Here is a 20,901-nt window from a genome sequence, read left to right as displayed (position 1 = left end):
GATGGAATAAAAAAGTTTTTTCTGAAAATATAAGGGACCAATTTGGCAAATTTCCTTTTTAAAATCTCAATACTTCTCGTTCATCACCCTAATAGTGGAAACAAATAAAATTAGTAGTAGTTGCCAATGATGTCATAAGCTAAATTTCAGCCAATAGCAATGCACCAAAAAATAATAAAATATTAAAAAGCATTAAAAAACACTGGTAACTCCCTTGCCATATTTCTATTTCATTGGCGAGCCTTTAAGAACCCCGTAACTGGTTAGTATTGAAGTCTCAACGGCTCTACTCTCCCTCAGACTCCTCTTTCCTACTCCGCCCCCGCGATCCACCGCCGTGCACTGCCGGATTACGAGAAAAACTCCTCAAAGGACTCCCCTCTCCATATAGCTTTCTCGAACCAGCAAAATCGCAGGTAATTCGAGGTTTCCTTTTGCAGGAATGTTAATTATGCAAGTATTTCTGTTCTCTCTGTAGTTAATAATGCTCTTTAGGTAGATTTTGTGGATTGTGTATACTTATTGGATGATTTATTAGGGCTCAGTTTTGTTTGTGAATTTCGAGGATTTTTGAATAAAGATTAAGTCTTTATTGTTCGGGTATAGGTGGAATGGATTTAGATTGGGGGCTGTCTCTGCGAATTTCGTGTTGTAAATCTTTTGGATTTGTTGATCCAAAACCTTTGCCATTTCAATTCTGTTAATTTTGCTTTGGCTTGATTTTAAAATTGAAAATGGTTACCGCTGCTGTTTCGATCAAAGCATTTGGGTTGCCTCCGGGAGCTCTCCAAGATACCCCCTTTTTGTTTCTCAAATTGGAAAGTGTGTCTTATCTGTAGGGTTTACGATGATGAGCATGCTTTTGAATAAGTAGGAAATGGGGAATACATGTGGGAAATTGAGGTTGGGTGTACTTTGATGAAAATAGTAACTTTTTTAAGGATTGGAATGGAATTGTTTGTATTTGCAGGGAGTTGGGTTTGTGGAGAATTCACAGGTGGAGGTGATTGAAGGCCGTAGGGTTTTGGATCATTGCTTTGAGTTGCTGTAAAATACAATGGCATCTCCAGGGGGGCCTAGGCCAGGGAATGTGCCACCAAATTACAACCCTAATTATTTGGCTGATAATATGCAGAATTTACAAATCAATAGGCCGAACCAACCCCCTAGCACTGCAGGTATGAATGCTAATGCCCCAAGACATCCTGCTCCATTTGGCCAACAGCCCCCACCTTTTGCAGGGGGGCCACCAGTATCCCGTCCTGGTCCACCCCCTGCCGGTGTCCTTCCAAGAGGTCAACCGCCTGCTGGTGGGCCCCCACAATCTACATTGCCTTCAAATGTTGGTCTTAATAGACCCACCGGTCCTCCTCCTATGAGTCAGCCTCCTCCGCCTTTTGCTTCGAGGCCTCCACCTCCCGGCTATGTTCCTCCAATTGCTGGCTCAACTGTTCCTCCACCTTCTGGTGCTGTTCCACCTCCAGGCCAGGGCCCCCTTCCTGGGCCCCTAACATCAGGTCCTACTTTTCCTCCCTCGAGCACTGCTGGCCTGATGAGCAATGGACCACCTGCATTTGGGTCTGGACCAGTGCAGGCTGGACCTCGTGCACCACCTGCTAGTACTGCACCTCGATTTCCAATGGCAGGTCCACCGCAAACAATGTATTCCTCTGCTCTGCAGCCTCCAAGCATGAGTTCACCGTTTGGAAGTCCGCCTGCTACTGCATCAGGTGGTATGGCACAATCAGCCCGTCCATTTCTGTCAGAACAACCAAGCGTCCCACCTCCTTTTGGTTCCTCACCATTTGCGCAACAAGGTCAAGTGATGCCACCGCCTTCTGGCTCGGCCATGCATGGATGGCAGATGCAACATGGGCAGGTAATTTTACCAAATTCTATATTAAGTACTTGTTGTTTTTACATGTTCTGCTGTTTTGGAAATGAGGATTTTATTTTTCTTTTTGTTATTACTTTGAATAATGCATGGGTTCTATTGTAACCAGTTATTGAACTTCTCTGGAAGTTTAATGTGGGATAACATTTAAAGCCCACAGAGTTGGAACTATTAATTGTGCCTTCTCTTATGTTGATTGAGAATTATAGAAAACACTATTGTTATGTTTAAAAGATTTAGGAAGTAAGAGACCATGATATCCGCGCATGATTATCCAGCCTGGCACATTCTATCCTGTCAATCATAGCATTCCCACTATGACAAAGTTACTAGTGTTTTATTTTCTGATAATAGTGCCGAAAGATCTAAATACTTTAGATCAAATACATCAAATTAAGTACTTTCCCATGTTCAAAATAGGATTCCTTAAAATTTATTTACTATGACTAGCAACGTGTTACAAGAAACTCAGTCAAATCTTTCCTATAATAATGGCTGAAGGTGTTAGAATTAGAAATGCCAAATGAAGCAAGGCACTATAATGGTTCTCCTACTTTATGTGTAATATTGCTGTTGGGCTCTGATCTGAGTTGGAGTAATTCAAGTTTCTATGCTGAAAAAATAAATAAAAAGAATAAAAATAAGAGTCTATTATGTCCCTCTAGTACATGGAATCTATTGATATTATTAGTTGCAGAAATTCACATCTTCCTCGGTTGAAGCTTACATGCTGATATGTCCTAAGTACATGAATCGTCTGTACTTTCACTCTGAAGCTGTGCTGCCCACAGAAAATATTTGTCCACTAAATTTTAGAATTGATTAGTATGTGCAGTGTTGTGTCATTAAAGGAATCAAAACAACTTTCCATAAGACATGCAAAATAGCTTTCTATCTTGGAAGATTTTGCTTTCATGTCCAACCTGTATGTTTAGAGATAGATTGGATATCCATCTCAATTGCCATGTACTCTTGTTTCTGATATAATTTCCCTTCTATGTAAAACCTTGATCAAAGAGAAACATCAACTAGTTATTGCATACAAGAAATTTGGAGAGTTAACAATAGTATCCATTTTTAGAGGTTTAATCTAGGGGGCCTCTATTGATTCGACTCAAGTATACCTGGCTTGCTTCATTATGCTATCATTGTCATATCTTGGATGGTATAACAATTCTCCTCATTGTAATAGATGAAAGGCATGTGTTAGTGCTTCTCTGCATGAGAAAAATGATCATAAATTTGGTTTTTAGTTTGTGTTTGCAAATTCCATGACCAATTTTATAGCATTTAGGTTCTATTTGCATTGTTGGAATGTTACTTCAATAGTTTGAGAGATAGATATCTCTTCTAAAACTTTGCTGAATTTGTTTGCTACCAGAAGCTATAGCGATGATCCAACCTTTTTTTTTGCACATCAAACACTTTTTAGGATAGATAAGTAAACCTTCATTTTCATCTGATTCAGTGAATTCCAGACCTAAGTTAGTTGCTGACTGGATATGCAGGAATGGGGATTGAAACTAGATATTTGGTTGTAGAAAACTGAAAATAGGAACCTCAAAAGAAGTTTAGCGATTTTATTTCTGTTGTTCAAAAGTGGTTGTTTTCAATAGTTTTAGTGATGAAGAGTTGCAATGTTACATTTGATGTTGTTTGAAATCTAAAGGATATCTCGAGGCCAATGTTTTTTATTTGGTTAAAGTTATTAAAGTTATTTTCAGAATCCTGAAAACAAATTTGTTCCTTGTCATTGTTTTACGATTTTTGTGATAAGTGAAGCAAGGAAGAGAAGGTTTTGGGGATTTGCATGTGTTTTTTGTTGGTTTTGATGATTGTGTTACCACAAGTACTGTGATATTTGATCCTTTTAGTTATTATTGACTTCGTTATCATTCTTCTTCTTTTTTCTTTGGCTGGTTTAAATAAACATGAGTAGTTTAACGGAATTTACGGAACCCAAATTTCTCAATACTTGATCTCTATTTTGGAATTTCTGGGTTTTTGAACTTGGTTTTGCGAACTATGGGAAATTGATTTGTACCAAATTCTACTTTTATTAGATCTAGGATCCAAGTAGAGCTTGAGGTAGAGTTTAGTGAATGGACAAAACCAACTTACTATAATTATAGGCATTTAGTTTGCGGAAAAATTATTCTGATTAACTCTCTCATAGGCAACAAATTCCTTCTATTTGTTGTTTGACAAAATTTGTCAGATTTCATTGGAAAATTTCAAGTAATTAATGTCCACTTTCTTGTCTTTTTCCCTTCTATTTGAATGACATGGTCGACAATTATGTACCTTTTCTTGATTACTATAATCATTGAGTTCCAGTGACCTATAACTTTGTGCTTATCCAAAAATGTCTGAAGTTGTATTTGTTGGGATGTTTCCAATGAAGTGGGAAAAAATTTCTGAGTGATGTCTGATGACCCTTAGATTGGAAAGGTATCAAGATGGGAGCATTATTCCGTCTACTGTCTATTAACCCCAAATAGTATGGGGTTTTGACAAACATAAAGAGAGATTACAAAACCCTCCAGCTAACAGAAGTGGTCTCCTAAATTTGTGTTGATACTCAACTTCAGAAACAGGAGCTGTACTATAGTCTCTAGGCTGTGCTACTTGTACTTTCTTCTGTTTTCTTTTCTGGGTCATTCTGAGATTATAAGCATTTATCATATCATGATAGTTGTCTAACTCCATGGCGATTTTCTTCTACCTCATTTTTATCAATCCCATTTGGAGAAATGAAAAGATAGAAACACTGCTTTTTCACTTATCAGTAAATAGAGTGGTGCTTTTGGTTTTTGGACGTTTTAGGCAGGTAGGAAGCATCAATGCCACAGTTTAATGATTTTCTACTCAAAAGTTGATTCTAGAATCTCTTTAGTGCAGAGCATATGGCAATAGAAGTTTGGAGACAGGACGAGAAAGGAGCTAAAGAAGTGGGATCTGACCATCAATCTGTAGATGCTTCAACATTGATTTAAAGTTGTTTCCCCCCTTGATTTTCCTGTATCCCTAAGAATTTTGGCAATAGAGTCCGACTTTCTTCTTCTTCTTCTTCTTCTCCCCCCTCCCCCCCTTTTTTCTAGCCTTCGAGGCACCTTTTCCCTTGATTTTCATGTATGCCTAAGAGCTTCGGCAATAAAGTTGGTTTCTCTAAATTTTTTTCTTTTCTAGCCATTTGGGGAGTGGGTTTTACTCTAATTTTCACTTGCCTTGCTTGGTCTATGAAGATTGCTATTCAGTCTTTCTCATCTTGAATGCACTTTCCTCCTAAGAAATTATTCATCCTCTGTTCTTCCTAGAGCTCGTCCTACAGCCAAACTGCAGAGTATACTTTTAAAGCAGTTTGGTTACTCTTTTGCTGTGGATATGCATGCGCACATAGAGAGACTCACATACACCTACACATACATCTTGTATTCTATTGTGGGATGTCCAAAATGAATCAAGCAGAAATGAGAACTAAGAATTGCACTTGATGACAGAATATTTTTTTTCTATTTAGTACTTATTGGTCTTGAATTATTTTCCATTATTTCATTTCCAATTAGTTTTGTTTATATCATGGTAATACCTGCTTGATGGATGACTATGCTGCTTATACTCATTGATGCCTAGTATGCCTTTTCTTCTTTCTGTATTTGCTTTTTCCCTGTTTTGTTTTTTGATGCAGTTTGGAGTCATTTTTAAATTCATTGACTTCTGCAGGTGGCCCCACCTCCGTCAGTTCCTGGTTCAGTGCAACCACCTAGAATGTATGGAATGCCACCACCAGCTGGTCCAGTTCTTGGCCAATCAATGGCTCATACTGGCGCTGCTGTATCTGGCCAATCCAAAATTGACCCTAATCAAATTCCGCGTCCAATTCCTAGTTCGTCAGTGATTCTGCATGAAACTCGTCAAAACAATCAAGCAAACCCTCCCCCGGTAATTTAATAGCCAGTAATTGCAAAAGAAATGAATTATGCCAGTAATTGCAAAAGAAATGAATTATGTACTGTTGGTAGTGGATGTAGGCTTGGCAATGTTTTCTTTATAGCAAGGTTTTGATCACTTTGTTAGTTTCTGTTACTATTTGCTACGTCACAAAGGGCACTTATAGCTTCGCTTGTTCACAGTTATGGTTGTAGTTTTAGGAGATTATTTAATAATTTACTGTGTAAGTTTGATCTGATTGGTTCTCATTCATCTTCTCTGGAAGCCTGCAACAAGTGACTACATTGTTCGGGACACTGGCAATTGCAGTCCCCGCTACATGAGGTGTACTATTAACCAGGTTTGTCATCCCATAGATTTTGCAATACTATTGTTGTCTACATTTTGATGCACCCACACAGTGTTAGCTTGATGTTTTCCTACCAGCATTGCATTTGTATTTGTCTGACTAATTACAAATTTTGAAGGTATTGAGCTTTTATTCTGTTTTGACAGGTCCCTTGTACTGTTGACCTTTTGAATACATCTGCAATGCAGATGGCTTTGCTGGTGCAGCCCATGGCCCTCCCTCATCCTTCTGAGGAGCCAATCCAGGTATTCTGATTGGCTTTTTCCTTTGCAGTACTCCCTACTTCTGTTGATTGTAGAAAGACAAGTGCTGTCTTCCGCTGGTCAGGACTACATGTTTTGCATTTTCCAATTACCTGCTATAAATAACAAATTATTGACAATAATTCGGATTTCAAATTTATGCACCAAAATGCTTTTTTTTAACTCTGGATTATTTGTTTCTTGAAAAAGGTGGACATTTTTATGCACCAATAAGTGTTTCACATTTTTAATTGCTGAAGTTAGAGGTGGTGCTGCAAATAGATTTAAAACTCTATACAATCTTATCCATGAGCAAATACCCCAAGTAGCTGAACCCCAGAATTTGGGAAAGCAAAGAATTTGTGCGCATTTTAACAATTTCTGGTATCAATGTAAGATGAACAGAAAATATTGAAAATGTTCTGATTTGGGACTCCTGCAACAAAAAGTAAAGCTAGTCCATTCAGTTCTGTTCTATGCTTTGGTTCCTCATTTATAAGGGGTTCATTTTTTAAGCACTTCAATACAGTTCAGATTATTTGATTATCCCTCCAAGGCTCTTCTGTATTGATATGTGGCTTGCCTCTTTTCATGGTCTAGTCATTTAGGTTTTTTGTTTGTCTGTATATTGAAGAACATTTAGGTGATAAAATAAAGTGCATGGTTTGTATTATCTTTGCTAGAAATGAACATGATTTGAGGCTCATGTTATTTCTGCCATGCACTAGAATCTTGGCAGTTTTATCAATGGAAAGAAAATCAAGCAAGGGTACATCAGAAAAAGGTGTATTTCTGTTCACTTATGTTGGAAGATTGGGAATATTTCTCTAATAGAGTAGAGACAGCCTTTTCAATAACTGGTGTTATTATCAAAATCTTTTCTAGGCTCGATTGCGCTTTGGAATGGCTTATTAATTAACATTTCTGTACTTCAAATTTTATTTGGCTTAAGAGGTTAAAGTATGTTCCTTTCCTTTGATGAACCTAGTTTACAAATATTGCAGTCTAATCCTTTGTCATGTTCATTATTGCTCCACTTAGATTGTTGATTTTGGCGAAGCTGGTCCTGTTCGTTGTTCTCATTGCAAAGCTTACATTAATCCTTTCATGAAATTTATAGATCAGGGAAGGCGTTACATCTGCAATTTGTGTGGTGAGTACATACTCCTTGTTTTATTGATGATCATGTGGTTTTTGTTGCTACATATCTGTTTCTCTTCACAACCTATTATTTTGTGCCTAATTTAGCTGGTTGCTCCAAGTACAGTTCAGATTATATCAGAAAGTACTTCATCATGGTGTGATGTGAAAGTTGTTGCTTTCACTAAAATATGACTGTTGTGGAAAGTGGGAGGGAAGGATTGTTAGGGTGTGTATTGACAGGGAATAGTATGTGCCCTTTGTTTGACGAGGAACTCACGATGAATTTCAACATTAAGTGGAAAATTATCAATCCTTTTGTGTAGCTTGTATCTTCCTTGCCAAATTGATTGGCTAGGAGGATCTGTGAAGAGAAAAATGAAAAAATTGGTCTATTAGTCTCCAAATATTCTATTCCCCCAAACTTATGTTTTTGGCCATGTCAACTATTTTCTACACCACATATTCTCCTTGTAATTAATTTTCTTCCTTACAATTCCCCAACAAAATTTCATTGCCGTCAACCTGCTCCATGAAAGAAAGTAAACAAGAAGCTCTAGTCATGGCTGGAGTATTTTTTATATCACCTATTTTTTAAATCCCCAACAAAAGTACCATTGCCTTTGACCTTCTCCAAATAGGACATAATTTGTGAAGCTCTCGTCATGGCTGGAGTTGTTTGTTGGTCTCCTCCCTTTCCTTTGAATCAGACCATACTCTCAGAATTATTGCTAACCGCTTAATGCTGTAATTATCTTTGAAATGGTATGATTTGGATATATCCTCATTTCTGTTTAGGGGAGTTTTCAAGTAATGTCTGATATTTGGTTGTTTCCTCATGTTTCTAGTGATTTTCACGTTCTGTACTACATGCATGTATTACGCATCAACATTAGTATGGTCTGCTGAGTTTATGATCCTCTGAACTTTTTGCAGGAGCTACAAATGAGACTCCTCGTGAATATCAATGCAATTTAGGTCCTGATGGTAGGCGTAGAGATGCTGATGAAAGACCTGAGCTTTGCAGAGGAACAGTTGAATTTGTTGCAACTAAGGAATTTACTGTTAGTAACTGTTCCTCGCTTACTTCTGTTCATATTCAATATTCATTGACTTGAGATTAAATTTAATTTCCTTGGGACTAGGATATGGTCTTTGGGCCCTTTGTCAATGACCTGTACTTGCATTGCCTCTATATTTTCCTAATGAGTTCCTATTTACTGTTCTTAAGATCCATAAAGTCCATACCTACATGTGATTGACTCCTTGGTCTTTGTCTGACGTCTGAATTGAAAGTGGCATTGGAAGTTGCTAATGGTTTACCTTATAAATCTTTTTTAAACATGGAGAGTCCTAGTCTAACATGTACTTTCTAATGCTTGTTCAAGAGACATTAGGAGGAGAACACACATCTACCCTGTCTTATCACGTAATTGGTCTTGTTTTAAATGCATAGTCTCTGATGATAGTTGTAGCTTTCGCATATGAATTACATTTGGTGGATACAAATAATTTGTTATCATTTTTTGTGTTTTGCTTCTGAAATGATTGGATGAGATTGTCGCAAGTTTAATTGCTTTACTCAGTGAACCAAGAATTTCATTTTATTTGCTCTTTTGGCCCATATAAAAAATATTAAGAACTATATATTTTTCGTACTCCAGGTGAGGGATCCAATGCCTGCTGTATATTTCTTTCTCATTGATGTATCAATGAACTCAATACAGACTGGTGCCACTGAAGCAGCTTGTAGTGCAATTAGCCAAGTTATTGCTGATCTTCCTGTGAGTTTTTCTGCTTCATAATGTTATGGCGACCTAACTTGATTTAATTGGTAATATCAAATGTACTAGATAAAAGGATGTGATACGTTATGACAGCAATGTGTTTCCTATGTAGATATTAAGGGAAAACTCTGTGCATGATGCTTTTTGCCCATGTGGAGAATTAAAGCAGTTTATTCTTTTATTTATTTTGGCTTTTATAAGCACAGAAATATATAAAATAAGCTGTTTGTGCTGTATATTGCCCTTCCTACCGTGGGCCACAAAGTAAAGTTTCACCATCTCTTGGATTAACAGATAAGAAAAGAAGATTGCACAAGAAACAAGTAAATTGTATTTTTGTTGTTTTATTTCTTAATTTTTGCTACCTGTATAAGTTGTAATAGACCTCGAGATACTTTGCAATTGTAACATGAAAATTAAATGGTGCAGGAGGGACCTCGTACAATGGTGGGAATCGCTACATTTGATTCTACCATCCACTTCTACAATCTAAAACGTGCATTACAGCAGGTTACTACTCAATTCCACAGCTCTTGTACCTTCATTTCTTTTTGACCACATAGGATTGCAAACTTGTATGCTATCCTGCAATTGAGAACAAAATGCATTTTTCTATATGTGTGATAGGAACAAATTTTTAGAAATGTGTTGTTTTTTGAATTTTGGAGTGGATGGGTACAAATTGACGTCTGGTAAGCTAAAAAAGTGTAACCAAGAACCTTAAGTGGAAGTTGTTGATGTCTTCAAGATATTTGTTGAGTAATTCACTTGATGAAAGTCAGACAATCTAATATGCTGCCTCGTAATTCCCTATTCAGCGGATCTATCTCCTGGATACAATCTGAAATTGAATGTGCTTTGAATGGAATTCTTACTATTGACTGAACTTACTTCTTTTGCAGCCATTGATGCTCATAGTCCCTGATGTGCAAGATGTATATACTCCTCTTGAGAGTGATGTTGTTGTTCAACTCTCTGAGGTCATCCCTACAATTCTTTGCTCTTGAGTTTTATTCAGTAGAAACTGTTGCATTTCCAAAAAAGTTATTTTCCAACCTAATATGACTTCAATGGAAGGCAATGTTTTTGATGTGGAATTATGTTTAAGTGCTACTAATTGGGTTGTTTTAGCTGTTCAACAGTGTCGTCAACATCTTGAGCTGTTACTGGAGAGTATCCCGACAATGTTTCAGAATAATAGAACTTCTGATTCCGCTTTTGGTGCTGCAGTCAAGGTATTTGATTATTTCGATTATTAAATATTTAGCTAGATAATGCTTATATACCAATAACTTCTGAAAGCTCACTTTTTTCTTTAAAATGGTTTCGTTGAGTAATACGGATTTCCTAGGTATAATCATCTGGAACTTATCATCTTTTTGGTGAGAGCTCAGTATGGTGAAAATGGCTGAAAAAGGAAAAACAAATTCTAATTAGTATGAAATAGTGTGTCTGCATTACGCATCCTGAACTATTTATGCATTGATTTCATTTCTGTTTTTCAGACCTTTCTTATGCATTAGAGATGCATATGTATGCATTGATTAATAAAATTATAAGTCAGACATTTGTTCTGGTGTTTGTCTTTTTATCAGGCAGCATTTTTGGCAATCAAGAGTACTGGAGGCAAACTTCTTGTATTTCAATCAGGCAAGCTCATAAACCTCTTGCATAAGCACAGATTAAGGTTTTGATTTGAATATTTATGGTTATGCATGTTTTGGGATAAGCTTTAAATTTGATGTACATTTTTGTTATGCTTTGTCTTAAGTTTGAAACCAGTATATCTATGTGAAATACACATCTTAAAACTTTAAAGAAGATGTTTACCAGTTTTCTATGTTAGGCATTACTAGATTCATAAAGTAGTTCATCAGCCTTGTCTTCTGATTTGTGCTATACAATGTTTTTGCATGATCTTGATGATTGTATATAATTATGCTGTCTGGCTGGATAATTTCTGCATCTTTTTTGAATGATTGCCTGTTCACGTTACAGTTTTGCCATCTGTTGGCATTGGAGCCCTTTCAGCTAGAGAGGCAGAAGGAAGGACTAATATATCAGCAGGGGAGAAGGTATTCTTGCACCTCTGGTTACTTTCACCATAAATCTATCTGATGCAAGTTCTTTGTTGCACCCCTTCTTATTCAGAGTTCAGAGAGTTTGTGAATGCAAGGACTTCTAAATTTTGCGTTAAGAGAAAAATACAGCTTGATTTCCATAGCAATGTTCTTATTCCTCTACCCTTTTAAAATAATGGAGGCATGCTTCTTTTCGATGTTGGTTCTTATTTTTTGAAATAATGGAGGCCTGCTTCAATTCCACTTATCTGTTTCTTAAATGGAAGCGTTCATGCAGATTTAGGCTTGGTCACTTTTCCCCATTTTTGTGGGTTTTTTTTTGTTTTTTTGGGGGGGGGGGGGGTTATATATTTTGGTTCACGAACAAATTTAGGTACTGAGAAGAAGATGTAGAACTAAGAAGATCAAATAGCTTCAAGAACAATGCAATCCAAAAATCTACCATTCACTTTTTTCTGCTGCTAGTGGCTCATACTTGCAAATGATAACCTAATGCTGCCAGGAGCCTGACCCAAAAGTAAACTGTCAGAACCAATTGGCTACTTGGGAGATGTCTTCAGATCCTTTTGGGGTTTCCTCTTGTTCATTTTTTTTTTCTTTTTTTTTCCCTCTAAAGAAGGAAATGCAAACTGTCTTGTGACAGTTACCCTTAATAATTTCCTAGGCAATGTCATCTTATACTTCATTGATCTTTTCATATATCAGCATGCATACCATAATGCTAGGTCTCGGCTATAATTTGATTCTTCAACTTGGATGGAGTCACAAGGAACATGGCCAGGAACTGTTAAATCTTCAAATGACTCCTGTAATGCAGAATCGAGACCTTCATCAGTTTTGACAGTCAGTAGACTCTTGGATGGGTTTGACTAAAGTATTTTTCCACTGATGAGCCGGGTGTAAAAGAAAACAAGTATCCACTGATTAGCTCTTGGAATAATTCTTTGTTTGTTGTCCTATTAATTGTAATTTATGTCCCTCAAAGTGCTAAATCTATTGCCAATTGTTGTCTGTCGTGCATTCTTGTCAATGACATGAGCAAGTTAAGTACTAACAAGTTGTAATCCTGTAGATTTTTTTTGAGCTCTGACCGTCTTCCGATCTAGGTTTCTGTATGAGGTTAATTATTTTCTCCCATCTCAGGTTGAATTTTCATTGAGTATGATGCTTTTTACCATACCATATGTCGTTTGGTATGAGACAAAATGTATATGGCTACAGCTTGTATGACTTCTGCTTTCTGGTTTTGATTTTTCTTAAATTTGTTACTTAAGTCAGCACTTTTTTAAAGTCTGTTTTTTCTTTTTATATTCTGATGGTACGCCTTTCATGGTGAAGCATGAGTGCTCAACACTAGAATTCTTGTGCTTGTAAGATCTAAGTTTCTTGCTTGATCTCAGGAGGCTCACAAGTTGCTCCAGCCTGTGGATAAAACTCTGAAAACCATGGCTATTGAATTTGCTGAGTACCAAGTATGTTTACCTTTTTCCTGTGCCACTCTGTCCCCTTCAAATTCTGAAAAATTTGTCGCAATTATATATTTGCACACAATTACACAAATTTCTGTCTGTAATTTGATGAATCTATAGTTTATGATTTTATTCCATCATGTCACAAATATTGTCAGGTCTCTGTTGATTTATTTATTACAACTCAATCATACATGGACATTGCTTCTATATCAGTTATCCCAAGAACTACAGGAGGACAGGTAAATGGAAAATCATGCTCTTTTCTGCCTTGTGTTTGTATGTGCGTGTTTAATGCTTTTCATGTCTGTCTTCCTCTCTACCTAGCTGCATACTTTTTTGTGCCTTTTGTATGTGGTCCTTGGGGTTTTGACTTGAAATATTGCACCCTTCTTTAGGTGTACTATTATTACCCATTTTCTGCACTTTCTGATCCGGCTAAGCTTGCAAACGATCTCCGGTGGAATATTACAAGGCCACAAGGCTTTGAGGCTGTAATGCGTGTTAGATGCAGCCTGGTGAGTTACATTTATGTAATGGGATCGTTTTGCATCTTAAATTCTCCTATTCGTCAGGAGTCTTTGACAGAGTCACTTGTGACCAGTGCTTGACAAAAGGCTATTATCTTATTATTGAATTTCATTGTGTTTGACAGGGTCTCCAAGTCCAGGATTATTCTGGAAATTTCTGTAAACATATTCCTACAGATGTTGATCTACCTGCGGTATGTTTCCTCTCCACTCTTCTCTCTCTCTGCGTGTGTGCGTGCGTGTCACAACTGTATTCTGTTTGATGGTGCTGGGTATTAATGACTGTTGCTTCGTCTATGAGTAGCATAACACTTTTTCGCATGTATGAATGGTGATTTATCAATAAGATTTAGCGACTTTGTACTAGGCTGCTAATGCTCAAGTTTAGACTTCTTTGGTTTGAGTATTTTGGTCAACTGCTTGATATATAATGGTATTTGATTTAAGAGTGGTTTAATCTTTTTGTCAATTAATACCTGATGGTGATTTTCCTATTTTAATTGTTTTATATTTATCTCGATAGATTTTCTTTAATAGTATCTCCTCTAGATATAGCAAATGTTATAACCCTGGTGCATTAGCTTACTGATGGAAATTTCTGAAATTCAAAGTTATAAGTCTGTGATGTATGGCAAATGCAGTTTTTGATTCCTTTTTGGTCATTGGAATCAGTTTAGTATGTAGTTCCTGGCACCCTGAAGGCTAGAAACGTGTTTTTATTTTTTATTTCTTTTTAAAATATTTATATGTTACGTGTTTGGATATGGTAAGAGATGCTATTTTCTTTTGCTATGAATAATGTAGTAGTAGTGGACTGACCTGCTTTGAGGTTTTATTAAGTGAAAATTTTGAACTGTTCACCAAGTTTACAGGTCAATTTTTTTTTCACGTAGCTCAGAAGAGAAGTTAGAATGATAATGATTAAAAACTGTTCAGAATCACATATTATTTTGGTCTAATGAGTGAAAACCCTTCAGAACGATATTATCTTGGGTCTCATTCTTGTAATGGCTGATTTATATTTTCTGGGTTTTCACTCAATTGCCAGAACTACGTTTAGTTTCAATGATGATTTTGTTGGGCACTGTTTTTGAATTTCGTGAGGGTTATGTGGCCAGGTTTTCTTGTTTGCTTGATATTTGCTAATAGCCATTTCTCTTTCTTATAAAATCAAACCAACAAAGGCAATTTTTAAATAGTGGGTGTGTTTGGATTAGGAAGGTTTGAAATAAAAAAATTTACTTCACAAATTTCAATCACCTTTTTATCTCACATACATCACATCACAAAAAGTGCTATAGTAATTATCTCAAATAAATCATCCAAATAAACTCCTATCCAAACAAACTGTATTTCCAAAACCCTCCTCTTTGAATGATTGTGAAAAGGATGAAGCAAAACGAGATGAAGCCCATTGTAGTCATGTATTCACTGCCATAATCCAGACTAGCATAATCTGTGTTATAGATAGGTTTATTGGGTAGGGCTTTAAATTGACCATTTTCATGTCTCTGGTTTTTATTACGCTGCTTCATGAAACTTGTCTAGATGTGCCTTGGTGTATTATACTACAGCAGAAGTATTTCATCTAATTTTTCCTTTACTTATTGCGTCTGAATCTGTGCTTGGATTAGATTTAGGCTATTGTGGTAGAATAATAGACTGATCGGCTCCCTTCCTGAGTGAGTTTTTTTTGGTGCAGATTGATTGTGACAAAACAATCATGGTAACTTTAAAACATGATGACAAATTGCAGGATGGCTCTGAATGTGCTTTTCAGGTACTGGGACTGAAGACATTTATTCTAGGAGCACTTTGTTTTCATAAAACTACATCATCTTGAAAAAGCAAATATATATATATATATATTCCTGATCATTAGAATTTATTTTTTACTTTCTGAAAATTAAAGTTTAGAAATTATCATAAAGAATAAGAAAGTTTATTGCTGTCTTCACCAATGCTGTTTTGTTGCCAATGAAGAAAATTGAAGCAGCAGCTGTTTTCTGTTAAATGATTTTTTTTCCTTTCAGTCTGCTCTTCTATACACAACTGTATATGGTCAAAGAAGAATCCGTATTTCAACTTTGTCTCTGCCATGTACAAACATGTTGAGCAATCTGTTCCGCTCAGCAGACTTGGATACACAATTTGGTTGTATGTTGAAGCAAGGTAATATGATTTATTGCAGATTATGTGCCATTCTTTTCTCATGTTTTTTGCCATTCCTAATTTTTTTATGCCTAGTTTGGTCATTAATGAAGTAACTTTCTTGCTATTTTCCTTTTTTAGGACTTTGGTAGAGCATAGCACATTCTTGCTTTCTATTTCTTCCTTTTCATACCTTTAGCGCTAGTTCTGACTGAGTTTCTTTATGTCCACAGCGGCTAATGAAGTTCCTTCTACTCCACTTGTGCAAGTAAGAGAGCAAGTAACAAACCTTTGTATCAACATTCTGCACTCATACCGTAAATTCTGTGCCACAGTAACATCTCCTGGACAGCTCATTCTCCCTGAGGCACTTAAATTATTGCCTCTGTATACGCTTGGTATGTCCTAAGCTGTTTTGCTTTTGGATATGTGGTTTTGTACTGCATCTTTTTTTTTTTAAATTCTTTTTATTTATTTTGAAGTAATGCCACTTCAGGTTTAGCAACTTGCAAATCTTCTAGTGATGGAAATGGAAAACTGGATAAAGATCTAATGCAACACTTAATTTGCCCTAGTCGTATAACCTTACATCTGAAGCAGCAAATCTTTGGGTGTTAACCCATGAATTTGGCTGTTGCTGTGACTTGTAAAATAACAGAAGTGCATTCCAGACAAAATTGTAATTTATGGATGAAGAAAGAATGCCAGAGCTCTGGCTATGACTTATGTTTGTTTTCACGTTCTGTCTTCTTGCTGTTCTTCTCATCCTTACCTACCTTCGCATTCAGTTTATAGGAAAGAAACACTGTCTTGCTGAATGAGAACACCTCATAAAATGTGTTTATCTGGATTAGATGAGTGATTTTGCTTTTTCATTCTTTTCAGCATTGATCAAAAGCGTGGGGTTAAGAACTGATGCTCGTGTAGATGATAGATCCTTTTGGATAAATTATGTTGCCCCTCTTTCTGTTCTTCTGGCAATCCCTCTGGTTTATCCACGGATGATAGCTATTCATGATCTTGGCTCAAAGGTATGGATCCGCATATCCCTTCGTGTTCTTATTATCCCTATTTTAATGCTAATATTACTGCTTGGTTCTCAAACTGACAGGATTCGGGAGAGGATCTGATTCCTCCTTCTATTCCACTTTCCAGTGAGCATATTAATGACAATGGAATCTATCTTCTTGAGAATGGTGAGGATTGCTTGATTTACGTTGGATCCAACGTTGATCAAGATGTTATGCGACAACTTTTAGGCTTCTCATCCATTGATGAAGTTCCTACTCAGGTACCATTTTCAATGACTTTTTAAATTTTTTCTGGCCAGTAGTTTGACTTGCTTTGAGCCTACACCCCCTTCCCATCTTTTCTTATCTCTTCTTTTATTTTTTCTGTACATTTATGCTTGCTTGATATTACAAAGTTTTGGTTGATAGAACTTTAGAAATAGGTTCACTGGAACATCTATCGGTTATATTTCTTGGGCAGTGGAAGCAGTTGATGTTTTCGATACTATATATAAAGGGAGAGCATTGGGTTTGGTGTAAACTTTTTCGTCACTTTTTAGATTTCAAAATTTTACCCTTGCAATCACTTTAATATTACAAAGTTTTGGTTGATAGAACTTTAGAAATAGGTTCACCGGAACATCTATCGGTTATATTTCTTGGGCAGTGAAAGCAGTTGATGTTTCGATACTATATATAAAGGGAGAGCAGTGGGTTTGGTGTAAACTTTTTCGTCACTTTTTAGATTTCCAACTTTATCCTCACAATCACTTTTAAGTATACCTTTACCATTGATTACAGGATGTCCATATTGCCAACTAATGTAACCAAAGCTAATTTTCACCCATAACCACCTGCAAACATTGTAACCACTAAGTTAGTTAAAATTCTATTAAAAAAAATTTTAAAAGATCAAAGTTTATCTTTTGGTTTATGAAAATTTTATACTAAATTCTTCCATATAAAAAGTGTTTGTTCTTAAATTGTATACACATTGGGTGTGCCCTTATCACCAGTTGCAATGAAGTATTAATTTATCTGTTTATACTCAGATAGCTTCTGTCTGTTTACGTTTTCGAATTTTAACATTTTTGCTCTCAGTTTGTACTGCAGCAGTATGACAATCCGTTGTCAAAGAAGTTAAATGAAGTAATGAATGAGATAAGGCGCCAAAGGTGTTCCTATCTCCGGTACGACTCTGTCCGGCTGCCCCTGCCCTTTCCCCCCTTCCATGGAAGCTCTGCATTAGTGTAGAATATGCATTTTGTATTTTGTCTATTGATTTATGGAACCTTTCTGTTTCTCATCATGTTTTCATTGGTTCTTTAATATGCAGCTTGAGGTTATGCAAGAAAGGTGACTCATCAGGTTGGTAATTCGGTCTTTTGTTTTGAATAGATATTAGTGATCAAGGCACATTCCCTGAATGTGCTAAAAACTAAGAGAGCAGGTGACAGTTGATTCACAAAATTACCAGTGAAATGCTTATCCAAGATATTGACCGATGCGAAATCATTTGGTGCTCGATCTAGTGGTATTTTTATGGGGATTTTATTCATCGCTGTAGGATCCCTACTTATTTCCATATTTCAGGGGAAAGTAAATTTACACTATACGACCATTGTCGAAATCCATTAAAGTGACATTACATCATTTATATAGAATGATATCCCAATAATGAAGGTTATTTTTAGAACGTTGAAGAACACTTTTTTATTCATTTTCCACCATTTTCCTTTGCCACTGCAAGTCGCTTACTGTTGCCTTTCTTTGCAACTTTTCACTTGCTTGTCTTGTGGTATTTGCCTGACTAACATGTGCATGCAGAGGAGGTATGATTCTCCCAAGATTGGCCTGTTGCATTTGCTTAGTATAACACTAAAACCTCTTTTTGGAATACCAGTTTCCTTTCTTCCTATTTTCACCATCTACACTTTGATTTTTGTGCTTTTTTTTTTCTTTGAAGCTGCTAACTATATCTTTGTCTTATTAAACATATGATTGTTTTACCCAAAAAAAAAAATTACACAGAAAGTTCATTGAACTTTAGCCAAATCCAGGACCAAAGGCGTTCTTGATGTGTTGGCATGAATAGTTGAATTCATGTTGTTCCTCTCTTTGGAGGTTATCCTGGGATTCTCATGCTCTTCCTATTTTATGTTGCTTTCATTTGTCAGGAATGTTGTTCTTCTCCTACATGGTAGAAGACAAGATCCAGAGTGGCCTGTCATACGTTGAGTTTCTAGTACATGTCCATCGGCAGATACAAAGTAAGATGCCTTGAAATATGCTTGTTAAGTTTTGTTAGCAACTTACGGTCACCTTGGAAATGGCCACATGAAAGCTTAAAGATCAGGAGTCACGGTTGTACCATCTATAACAGCTACTAGCCATTATTCTGGTGGAGTTCTTCAAGCCGCGAATAGTTTTTGTCATATAGAGGTTTAATAGTGATAGTTTAGCGGAAATTCAACAGGTGAATAGAAGAATGTGTAATAATAGCTTGACTAAGTTCCCAATTATTTATTTTACTTCTGCAGTTAAGTTTTTAGTTTACTTTAGATGCAAGGTGTAATTTTTTTCCTCCATTTCTCCATTTGTGTAGGCTCATAACACTGTAAAAAATTCTAAATCTGCTGATTTGTACAATTAATGATGACGGGTGATATTAATGTTTCTCCCTTTTCTTTTGTTAATTTTATTGACCGTATGTCTCTGTCAAAGACTTGAAAAAAGTTGTTATGCCCTGGCCCCCGAATTTTTGAGCCGAGAATACAATAGCTATGTGGATAGACTTACAGAAAGGATAAGTTTTATGAGCCCAAATTGGAGGAGGACTATTAGAGGTAGTAACTAATGTAAGATAATTCGTATCTTCTTGTAGATGTGTTTTTGCCATTACCTCATTGAGACCTAGGCCAACAGCCACAAGTGAGAAACCAAGGAAGTTCAAGGCGTTGTGGAGAGGAGGAGTTCAGACTTTTGCCACAATAGAGAATCAAGGTAAAGTTTGAATTCCTGTATGATTGAAGGAAGGAAATCTCCTCAAATTGGTATTGGATTGAAGGGTATGTATGTACGTGGTTGTTGCAAACACCTAATTTTGAGTGCCGGGCTCTATAATTGGTGCTTTGATCAATTGTTTTGGTATTGAATTACTTGCTATGGGTCGACGACATATTTGGGAACTATAAGCTTAAAATGCCACATATATGTACAACATACACATACATACAAAAGTACATATATATTTATATATACACACACACATACTATGATTGAGAATATGAACTATTAACTGATTTATGTTGGTTGCTAACTTTGTGTGATTTCATTTATTTGGCATAGGACCATAATTAGCACTGGGGACAAAGCTGGAATATGTTCCCTAGAGTTGCTAGACTCAGTTGTCCTTTAGCTTGGAACTAGAATTGGTGATGAAGCTATTGTCTGGCCTACAAATCAAATAACAATTTTCATGTGTTGATGCCTTAGTTTTCCTTTTCACAATGGTTCTCATTAATACATTTTGGATGCTATTGTTTATATTGTGGTTATTTAGTTTGTTCTTTTTTGCCTTACTTAAAAAAAGAAAATGGCCATTTTAATTCCTTATATTTGGTGTTTTAGCCAATTTAGTCCCTTAGCTATTTTTTTTTTCCGAAACGATATTAGTCATATATTAACCTTCAACTAAACTTTACACTTGGAGCAAAGGCCCCTAATTCTATACAAAAGTGTTCAATAGCACAGAGGATTGATCCATTCCTCATCATGTAAGATGCCTAAGGCATACTCCCCAACTGTAGTACTAACATGATTATCATTTTTAGATAAAACACCAAAAGAGCACATTTGAAACAACACTCTCAAGCTAAGAATATCCTCAACTAGAGTATGCAGCTTGATATTTGATGCACTCCCCGCACTAATTTGCTGATGTAGGTGTTTGTTGCAGCTCTGGATGTTGACTTTTCTCCAGCCTTTGACAGCCAGTTTACTCATAGCTATCTTGATAGCCTCGGCCTCGTCCAATTGTGGACAACTGTAGCTTGCCCAAGCTGCAACAATAACATTTCCTTCAGTCATAGCAGTCACACCTATGCCAACCTTTTTGCTGTTTAGTTTGCTCAGTGCAGCAACCTTAACTTGGATCACCTCTGCATTCTCTGCTTCTATCCTTTGCATTTGGTAGGCAGCTGTTTCTGCTGTGCTCGCTTGCTCCTGCTGTTTGTAGGCTTCGCTGAACTCCATCCATTCCTCTTGAGCTTTCTGAATAGTTGCCATTGCATGCCTT

The 20,901-nt window shown here is 36.5% G+C and overlaps 1 protein-coding gene across 4 annotated transcripts; it reads left to right on the top strand.

Moving 5' to 3' along the window:
* The first annotated feature begins 219 nt into the window (after positions 1 to 219).
* On the top strand, positions 220 to 20,150 carry LOC113715147 (protein transport protein SEC24 C). 4 transcript variants are annotated; one of them, XR_011822688.1, is made up of 27 exons: positions 220 to 416; positions 971 to 1,879; positions 5,618 to 5,836; positions 6,111 to 6,185; positions 6,341 to 6,439; positions 7,478 to 7,589; positions 8,513 to 8,640; positions 9,241 to 9,360; positions 9,793 to 9,873; positions 10,266 to 10,343; positions 10,506 to 10,598; positions 10,959 to 11,013; positions 11,362 to 11,438; positions 12,848 to 12,916; positions 13,072 to 13,155; positions 13,312 to 13,431; positions 13,569 to 13,637; positions 15,146 to 15,223; positions 15,477 to 15,615; positions 15,828 to 15,992; positions 16,480 to 16,625; positions 16,706 to 16,885; positions 17,706 to 17,794; positions 17,941 to 17,972; positions 18,782 to 18,874; positions 19,489 to 19,607; positions 19,953 to 20,150. XR_011822688.1 is itself a non-coding variant. In XM_027239361.2 (26 exons), exons 2-26 carry the CDS (start codon positions 1,058 to 1,060, stop codon positions 19,512 to 19,514), a joined length of 3,252 nt encoding a protein of 1,083 aa, XP_027095162.2. In that variant the 5' UTR covers positions 220 to 416; positions 971 to 1,057; the 3' UTR covers positions 19,515 to 19,923. The 4 variants fall into 4 exon arrangements, 1 of the variants encoding a protein (XP_027095162.2); XR_011822686.1 differs by having other exon boundaries at positions 12,845 to 12,916; XR_011822687.1 differs by having other exon boundaries at positions 12,845 to 12,916; positions 19,489 to 19,672.
* The last annotated feature ends 751 nt before the right edge of the window (positions 20,151 to 20,901 follow it).

This window comes from Coffea arabica, chromosome 10c (assembly GCF_036785885.1).
Source record: "Coffea arabica cultivar ET-39 chromosome 10c, Coffea Arabica ET-39 HiFi, whole genome shotgun sequence".
Classification (NCBI taxonomy): Eukaryota; Viridiplantae; Streptophyta; class Magnoliopsida; order Gentianales; family Rubiaceae; genus Coffea; species Coffea arabica.
Note: the sequence above shows the minus strand (reverse complement) of the source record. Positions and strands in the feature narration are given on the sequence as shown.